At 36.3% G+C, this 10,275-nt stretch overlaps 1 protein-coding gene across 1 annotated transcript; it reads right to left on the reverse strand.

Moving 5' to 3' along the window:
• Nucleotides 1-5,902: 5,902 nt before the first annotated feature.
• LOC140140040 (uncharacterized) lies at nt 5,903-9,322 on the reverse strand. Its single transcript, XM_072161852.1, has 2 exons — nt 8,812-9,322; nt 5,903-7,494 (listed from the first exon to the last, which is right to left on the reverse strand). Exon 2 carries the CDS (start codon nt 7,359-7,361, stop codon nt 5,997-5,999), a length of 1,365 nt encoding a protein of 454 aa, XP_072017953.1. The 5' UTR covers nt 7,362-7,494; nt 8,812-9,322; the 3' UTR covers nt 5,903-5,996.
• Nucleotides 9,323-10,275: the final 953 nt, after the last annotated feature.

Genomic DNA, 10,275 nt, shown 5'->3' on the forward strand with positions numbered 1-10,275 from the left:
TCCAAGTATCCTCATCTTCAATGCAACGTTCACTATTTATCGCTATGGAATTATATTTACATGTTGAAAAAGGTAGGCCTAGGGTTGAGTTTCTTGACGGGATAATATGCAGGCCTGGGCGAGCGGCATGAGAAAATAAATGTTGGTTAATCCTGAAATCTGCCAGGTTAGTTATTTTAATTTTTATTATATCGGTGCTGACAAAATGCACAACTTCCTCAACGTTTATAAATTGAAATGAACAGTCTTTTATTCATACTTGATAGGGTTTATCGTTGAGTGTCTAGGACAAGATTACACAATTTTTCGGCCTACATCATTTTTAGCATTTTAACTTTTTTATTACTTGCTCTTTTTAATACGAGCTTTATGGGAATTAGTTCGACAACAACACCGATTTAATGAGCGTTAGGCCTTTGTCTTATAGTGTTAGGCCTACTATTACCGTTTTTATCAAATTTTTGCGGACACAGACAAAATACCCAGCAAACACAAAACGTTTTCGACATCATTCGCAAAAGGTTATAAAAGGTTGTCAGAAAACGTTTAAATGTCGGGTTATATAAAGGGTATATTATTAAGAGTATAAAACATTTTCATAACCTAAAAAACATTTTTTGATAATCTACTGCTCAGCAAACAAAAATGTTTTACAGAAAACGTTTAAATGTCGGGTTATATAAAGGGTATAAAAACGTTTTAATAACATTCCAAAAACATTCTTGAAAACTTGATACAAAACATTCTAAACAGAATGTTATTTTGGGGTTGAAAAAATATTTGCGAAAAAATGTTTGCCCAAAATATTTTCAATAACGTGTTAAAAACGTTTTCATGACCTTTATATAACCCGACATTTAAATGTTATTAAAAGGTTTTGAAAAAACATTTTAAGAACATTTCTGTGTTTGCTGGGTTCAAACATTTTAACATAATGTTATTTAAGTATTGACACAATATTTGGCAAAAATGTTTGTAAAAATAGTTTACAATAACATTTTTGAAAACATTGAAAAATATTGTTGTAGGCCCTATTGTGTTTTTCATACAAAACGTTTTAAAACGTTATCATGACCTTTATATAACCCGACATTTTAATGTTATTAAAACGTTTTTAGCTAAACCAAAAGCCAAAATATAACTTATTTAAAACGTTTTTAAAACGTTTTTGTGTTTGCTGGGTAGTTCAATAGTTTTTCAATAGTTGTAGGCCTACTTAATATTACGAGTCCTGCTGCACGCTGTTTTCATAAATAAAATAGTTGTGCATAGGCCTAGGCCTATATCGCGATAAATATTATCTATCAATTCAACTGTATTTCTTTAATCATTGAATGGCAGAAAGTCGGGGAAAATAAAATAATGTGATTTCCAACAACTTCATATCAGAATTTCGACACGGACGACTCTTGAAAATTTTTATTTTTTCCAAAAGTGGCATAAATTATTTCATGTCAGAATTTCGACACGGACGACTCTTGAAAATTTTTATTTTTTCCAAAAGTGGCGGGCGGGTTACCGGAAACCGAATTTTATTTTTAGTAGGCCTAACAAGATGAGTCATACATCATAGTTTATTGGTATCACATTGATACAACCTGATTGGTCCCCATATTTTACTGCTAGAAAGCCGATTGGTCAAAAAGCCACTTGAACATTTGCCCACACATTGATCAGCCACTTTGACCTTTTTATCACGACTTGATCACGCGCCACGATTAGTGACAAGTAGGTCTATTACTAGTAGGGATTTTACGATTTCAATATTACATTCGCATGGACGGTCATTTTTTTGCGGGGTCGCTAGGATTCTAGCGAGTAGATTTCTTGCAATATTTGGCTTATTTACCATCCAATTTATATCCTACAATGTACCTGTATATCATTAGCATATCAAGCGCGGCCCAACAAAAATAGTTTTTTGAGGTTTCTGATCGTCACGCTGAAACACTTTTAAGGACACAATTTCCTCCGTTTTCCCAGCCATTTTGTTTACTCGTTGTTAAGGGGGCACTGAACAGTAAGCGTCGCCATTGAAAATACATGCGCCGAGGGCCTAAAAGAACGAGCTATTGCCAAGTCCGTGCAATAGATGGGGTTATTTGAACTGTTTGGTGATGGAGAAACACTCTTTAAATTTAATATATCTTTTTTTGCACATAGATCGACAGTGTCAGTTTTTCACAAATTTCACTTTTTTAACTCAACCCGTATTTTGTAAGCGTTTCACCTCTCAAAATCGGGTTCTTGACGCATTGCATTGTGGGATATCTTACACATCACGAAACAAAATTCAAGTGATTTTTTTCGCATCCATTGGGCAACAAGAACATGTCAGCTTTAACATAACACCCTACAATGATGTCATACGTACATTTTGGTGGAAATACGCACATATTTGGCCTAAATTTTGTGTTTTTAAGGTACTATACAGACGTTACACTTCCGGTCGCGGAAGGTTACTGTTCAGTGCCCCCTTAACGACGTAACTGATTAGTCTCGACCCCAGAGTGCAACGTGGCTGTATCGCGAACATGACTTGAAGACAGAAACCGGCTGTAAAAGAGGTGGGTCATCTCGCGAGATCTTGTGACTTGCATTGTTTCATCTCGTAAGGTCGATGGCTCAAAAATTATCTTTGAAGTATCACAAATTCCAAGTGTAAGGTACTTGGATACATTAAACAGGATAATTATGATTTAGAAATCAGATATGTGAGTACCAATTTTATATAAATTGACTCAATTGCAAAAAAAATGTTGCTACGTTTGTATAGATCCCAATGACACACACAGTGGCATAAGCCAGTCTCTGTGTACAAACGGCGTACACGAGACTGGCAAGTCTATACCACATCGTTACGACTCTAAAAGCGACCGAGTCAATGGGGATATACTATCATGACTATTGGGCAACTTCCACTTGATTGGCCCTCAGCCAGTCTGAGATAGAAGTATAAATTCGTAACCAATGGCAACGGTAGGCAAAACCGGCTATGCACGACTATGTGCACGACTATATGGACCAACCTCTGGTTGGATCGCACGGAATACAGAGTTGCCAATGCAGATTAATAAGGTATAATATTGGGTGACTTTGTGAACGTCCAACTAAATTAGTACAATTCTGAATACTTCGTTATTCTTTTTGTAGATGTCGACTACCATTCAAATTTAATAGGTTTCATCATTAGCACACACTTGACATATCCTGAAAGTGTCACTAAAAAAAAATACTTCGTTTGTCTGCTTTTTTGTATACAAGAAACACATGAGACATCTGTTTGTGTGGACTTTGTGCAAGGAGCCCAAATCCCCACAATAAAGCATTTACATGAATCTGGACTTTTGATACTGACAGTACAAAAAGTCCGACTCGAGATCGAAAGATGCTCACTCTCCACCATACCAACACGCGTTGCGTATTGTTTCTACTACTTATTACATCAGTAGCTACTATTTTAAACAAAATACACAATTTTAACTGTTTTTCATATTTGAATTGACCGTTAGTTTGCCTCGGTGACGTTTAATTGCTTATTTTGGTCCCTACTACAAAAAATTAAGCGTCTGTTACTCTGTTTTAAATCAATTTAGACTCTACTTCCCCGTGTTAGAAACACTGGACTAGGAAGTTTTTCCAGTCGATTGGTGGCGCACTGTACGAAAATCTCGATTTTCTCGAGTCGATCTGAGTTGAAGTAGAAAACCTTTCTAAAACTTCTGTTTTTGACTAATTTGTCGATGTATTCAGGGGAAAAGTGGTTTAATGAAATTCTGTAGACTTATTCTTTATTTCTAAGCAACTCAGACAAATTTCCATTTTTTTAATGTTCCTGTGAAATCACTGAAAGGGCCTTTAAGGGGCGGGGTATAGGCCTAAACGTTTGGACAGTATTTATTGTGGGACATAAGAACACATCAGACATATCGAATTGCATTCGGAATACGAAGAATGTCCTTCTGATGTCAAATAATTTTGATTTTTTGAAATTCGCAATGAAATACACATTTTATGGCAAATGGTTAAAAATTGATATTTTTGATATATAACAGTACTCGAAATAAACCTAAATAATTTTGATTTTTTGAAATTCGCAATGAAATACACATTTTATGGCAAATGGTTAAAAATTGATATTTTTGATATATAACAGTACTCGAAATAAACTTTATAAATCTGATGATTTATTCTTAAAGTGTATGTAGGTGGGATGAAAAGCCGACGATCAATTGAAAATTTTGACCTTTCGTATTGAAGATATGGATTTTTTTCCCCAAAACACCAACAAAAAAAAGGTCTTTTGGGGGAAAATCCATATCTTCAATATGAAAGGTTAAAATTTTCAATTGATCGTCGGCTTTTCCTCCCAGCTACATACACTTTGAGAATATATCATTAGATTTATAAAATTTACTTCGAGGACTGTTATATATCAAAAATGTGAAAAATATCAAATTTCAATAAATTGTCATAAAATTTGTATTAGGGCCTATATCGTGAATTTCAAAAAATGAAAATTATTTGATATCAGAAAGGGCTGGCACTTTCGCACTAAGGGGCATTCGGTGAGAGCAAAATGTAAAAAATATGGGGTCATTGGGTGAGAGTATGATTTTTGGCATTCGTTGAGAGCAAAATGTAAAAAATATGGGGTCATTGGGTGAGAACATGACCTTTTTTTAAATGGAATCTTTGGGTGAGAGCCAAAACATCGCCACAAAAACCTCGAAAATCGAATTTCTAGTTCTAAATGGCTTCAAATTTCATTGGGTTTTTTTCCAAAATAAGTAACAAAATCAGTGAAAAATGAAAGTTGCTGTTCAAATTGAACTTGTAAGGTTCTTTGGGTGACCAAATGGAAAAAAAATAGGGGGTCTTCGGGTGAGTGCAGAGCATGTGTTCGTAAAAAAATATGGGGTCTTTGGGTGACAGCGATGCTGAAAAAGGGGGTCTTAACAGCCCTACATAGCCTACGCGTCACCTCCAAAGTTGGAGTGGGTTCATGTATCATAAGCGAGAATTATATGGATAACCACTTAGCCACGCTCTTCTCGTTCCTCTTTATTAAAATATAATGAAACACTTGTATTCCTTGCCAAACAATTTAAAACTCTAGCAAAATATCTCTGGGTTAAACACATAAAATTACCTTTCTTTTAGGTGCACTACGATGCTGCTAGATTCTGCTGACCATCTGTGACGTACAATTCGCGATAATATTATTTGTATAAATTATGAGTTTCTCAAAAATATTACTTTATTTTCGGTAGACGTAGGCCTACCCTTATTCAGCATTTAGTTACGCAGAGATTTACAAATGTGTCTACATGTACATCTATGTACAATAATATATCCAAACAAAAATAATTTATATATATATATATATAGTTTAAAAAATATCATGCACATATAAAATATAATGTATTGTTTGATATAATTCTATATTGAAAATGATAAAAATTATAATCTCGGCATAATTATATCACACATAATATGTTATAGATATTGTGATCATAACGCTACTTAAAAGAGTTTGGATTTGATCAGTGTTTTTGTTTTGTAAATTGTTTCGTATATTTTTTGTTTTCATAAAATATTCTATTATATGACCAAGACAAATGATTGGGTTACCATATATGGGGCTGTGCAATAATTATGAGCCGGGGGGTAAAATCTCCAATCGGCCCCCTCTCTCGGCCTGCCAAAAAATATTTGCCCCCCCCCCCTCTTTGCACATGTCATATCTTTTGGATCCCAATTTGCAAACCTATAAGCCTTTTTAGAGCGTTTTATTTAAAAAAAGGCGCCCTAAAAATGTGTGCCAAAAATTGCTTGACCCCGGCCTCTCGGCTTGCCAAAATTGCTTCCACCCCCATTTCGGCTTGCCAAAAATTCTTGCCCCCCCCCCATCTTACCCCCCACCAGGGCTCATATTTATTGCACAGTCCATAAGCACTCTGTGGTCACATCAGTAAGTTCACATTATGATAGGCCTATAAACTCTTACATATTACATCGGATATTACAATTAAAAATAAACAGGTTAAAACAATCTTGATATTTGCTGCTTGAATCAGAACTCCTTTTCCTTTTGAACGAGTTGTACGTTCTTGTCCGTTCGACCCACTTGGTGAAGTCACACTTGAACCACCGTTAGTACCACCGTTGCCACCATCGCTACCACCCGTTTCCCCATTGCCCATGCCGCCTCCTCCTGGTTTGGGGGCCGGTTTGGTAACTGACGGAGTAGGGGTGTTCGGTGGTGCTTCGTAGGGTCCATTCACACGGATTAATCCATAGACACTAACTTCAACTCCTTCCGAAAGAGTTTTACAGTACACCTTGGTCAAGTGGTGATAGCTTCTCACATTACGCAGAGAGAAAGTTTTTGTATCTGGAGATAACGGAGACTTGTTAAACACCCAATTCGGGTCCCAAAACCACGAAAACTGCGCATTTGTTTGACCCGGTAACGCGCATTGAAAACTGACAGTATCTCCTGGAACTGCGTTCTGGATTAGCGGTGTTATGATTGGCAACGGGACATCGCTTATGACATTCAAAGGGCCTACGTCGCATGTGCGAAGACCACTTGGAAAGAATGTCGTGTTTGGTTTCATAAAACAAGTAAAGATATCACCATCGCTTTCTTGTGTGATTGTAATCGGTGGGACATTGTAAGTCATTTCATCATCAGACATGGACACGGACCCGACGACATCATCGTTGCTTCCGGATGAGGTACTGCGCTTCCACGTTAACTCCACTTGTGGATTTCCTAGCTCTGACGTACATCTGAGATTGATCTTAGATCCAATCTTGACATCGATTGTGCCTTCTACTACGCTGCATGCTGGGTATCTATTCTTATTTGGTAGATAGAGCACCACGATTCGAGGTATTGCAGCTGCTGTGTTTGTATATTGCCCGTCAACTACAACATTACCAATTGAATCTTCCACATGACAACTGTAAAATCCTTGATCTTCTTTTGACACGTCATAAATGAACAGTTTAAATTGCGAGCGATAAGGGCTTGTGGAAAACAAATTGTTCTGAACAAAAAAATGCAATGGACTATTTGGCACAAGAATGCTCTCATTAGAGGAAAGTTTCACGCCATCCCTTTTGAATACTACAGTATGGCTTGCTTGAATCTGACCGCTTATGTCGCAAAGTAAATGGACTTGGCTGCCTTCTAGGAATGCTTTTCCATCCATATAATCATACTCTCCAATACTTTCGAACTTTATCTGTAGAGATTGTCCGCTAACACGGTTCTTATCTAGAAGCAATGCAAGTAAAACCAGGAGTATTGGTAGTATTTTGCTTATTGTTACATGTACAGACGATGTCATGTTTGCAGGTGTTTGATATATAGCTTTAATGCAGAGTTCGTAACTGTTGTTAATCCAAGCTGACGCAAGTTAGATATTTGCTGCCGATGACGATGTATTATATTCTTATTGATTTGCAGATCCTAATGGTGAACTGAAAACAATAAAAATGTACGTATTAAGTGTTAATAATGATTCTTGTGATAAAGTAAGGAGTACATGTATACAGGGTGTATCAAAATGATTGGTACCCATCAGTTTCCAGTGATTATGGACAAGACTACCACAGCGAAATGCAGCAGAGGAGCGACCTTATATATAGATGAATGTAATGTAATGTCATAAAACTATAAATGATGGGCATTTCAACAGGATCCAATGTTGCATATTCAAGAACAGGCTTGTCAATAAACACCAAAAACTGATGAGTACCAAACATTTTGATACAGCCTGTACTAATATGATGAAGGAGTAATGTGTACAAGAATGAAATTGAGCTGAAAATTGTGACTGGATTTTGGCAATTATACGATGATTATTGGCTGAAAATTGTGAAGTGGAGTTTGGCAATTACACGATGATTATTGGCAGAAAATTATGACTGGATTTTGGCAATTACACGATGATTATTGGCTGAAAATTGTGACTGGATTTTGGCAATTATACGATGATTATTCTCTGCCTTTTTAAGGTGAAATGTTTGGTAAATGTAGTCAAAAATTAGTAAAATAGTTGAGAAATCCTCCGTTTTCTATTGCTACATTTTGTATGTGACGTTTAATGGCCCACTATCTCAAAACAAGCCCTACCGACAGTTAATAATACTATTACTAGCCCAGTGGATTGCCACAAGTTGACGATTCGTTGGCACAAAATAATATTGATATAATGCATTGGCGTTTAACAATTGGGTATTATGACATTACCTGGAAGCGCATTAATCAAACACGACGTCAGTATTGTTAAAATATTACTAGTAATATTATGATATATCACACACATCTTTGCATGCAGCATTTGATCTCTGTTACCTATTATAGTCTTTGATGCCCGATGTTGTCAAATAATAATTTTGCAGAACTGGTTCCATGCATAACTCAATATAAAATTCATATTTTATTACTATATTCACACACATTGCAAAACCTATCCATTATCATGATTATTTTTCGTGCCGCCTTATCGATACACCATTATTATTGATCTGATCATACAGTTATATATATATATGTATGCAACAGGTATTCCAGGTCACTGCATACCGACACGTACTAGTCAATACCAACCTTGCTATTAATAAACATGTCTACCAGTATGCAATATCAGTTAATATAGTATATCTTTGATATCCGCCTTTTTTTCTGTAAAATATATATATATAATATATGTGTGCTATCTACAGTAGATAGCAATTCAATTCAACATAGTGCGACGTGGTGTTCAGAGTTCTAGATTATGATTATAGTCGTACCTGTCCTTTGTACCTGCTCCTTTGAGTCGCTGCCGACGACAGGTGTACAAACTATACAATAGTTTGAAGTACTTTCTTAGTTTTGACAGCTTGGCCAATATCAGGTTAATAATATCACTAGCATTTCAGCTACAAAGTAATCATTTTTATTCCGATGATTGCAAGTACGTCCTAACGTTGGATACGTGGATATCAACATTGCATGTCCAACAAGACTTGCTGTGTCATTGGTCTGATCATTCTCTGGTCTGATGACACTGATAAGTTATAACTAATGTTTGGCGTAGCTTTCGTGTATAGCAAAGTTACGATGATCATGAAGGTCAGCGACAACCTGCTGTTATCTTCAGTAGCAAGCACTAGCAGAAACCAGAGAATATGTTCAGTACTTCAAACATGTCAAACGTAAAAACGCACTGTGCATATAAGACCAATCTCGGGAATTTGTTCTTCCCTGTTCATTCACCTGTAACAATATTCCAATGAGTCATCGTAAGGAATGACTTGTTTCTTTCCGATGGTGTTTATTTGTGTCTGGCTTGACACGATTTACACAAAGGAGGTCATGGCGCACGGTACAATGAACTGACTACACACTGATATTTGTTTGAAGAAGTTGAAGACTCAACAAGTGAAAGGCCGTAATTAGTTTAGTTATGTGCTTTTTAACAGGCCTATATAAACCACATGATCATGCATTTTAATGTGTCACGTCAAAAATCCCAGACCTAAGAAAATAAAAAGCAAATACCTTTTTATTTTCTATTAATGTGTTTATGTTGGCATTACTAGCAAAAATTAACACTATCTTCACTATGTGTAAATTTTGAATCCGTATAAGTAAAATTTTTGCTCTTTTTTGGTAGTAAATCAATGTTCAAGTTGGTACCACAAACGTCAATTAAAAGAGCTTAAAAGGGAAAAAACACGTTTCTCTGTGTTTGCCATTATCAGTGATTATAAGTTCTCAAAACACTATTTTTCAAAAGTTAAATTTCATTTATATCTTAAGGTATCCTAGTTGTCAAAATGATCAACGAATATTCACAAAAAGATTTTTTCAAGTTATTCCATTGGAAAGAAAATGGGCTATTCCAGTTGAAATCCATACACCTCTGACCTTAATCTCCCCACACAGTGGCGTTACAGTATGTCCAGCACCTCCTGGGAGATACTGAAGGGATGCTGCAGCCAAACAAAATTGTTTCGCTTGCCCAAGATCGCATATTGGAGAAAGCTTGTAATCGCCTGCTCCGCAGCCGACGGATGATGATGATGATGATCAGAAATTGGGAAATTTTCACCTCTTGCCCCCCTGGAAGGTCGGGTCTGGTTACGCCACTGCCCACATAGCATAGATTTCAAATGGTGTCATCCATTTAACCCCCAGTGAAATTCACACTCCCAGTTTGGAAGATTATGGTCATGACTTCAAGTGGAATAGTCCAATGCAATTAAATCAAG

The sequence above is a fragment of the Amphiura filiformis genome, chromosome 18 (assembly GCF_039555335.1).
Source record: "Amphiura filiformis chromosome 18, Afil_fr2py, whole genome shotgun sequence".
NCBI lineage: Eukaryota > Metazoa > Echinodermata > Ophiuroidea > Amphilepidida > Amphiuridae > Amphiura > Amphiura filiformis.

Excerpts from the sequence above, each read along its gene's own strand:
- LOC140140040 (XM_072161852.1), bottom strand. The coding sequence starts at position 7,361 with ATGACATCGTCTGTACATGTAACAATAAGCAAAATACTACCAATACTC.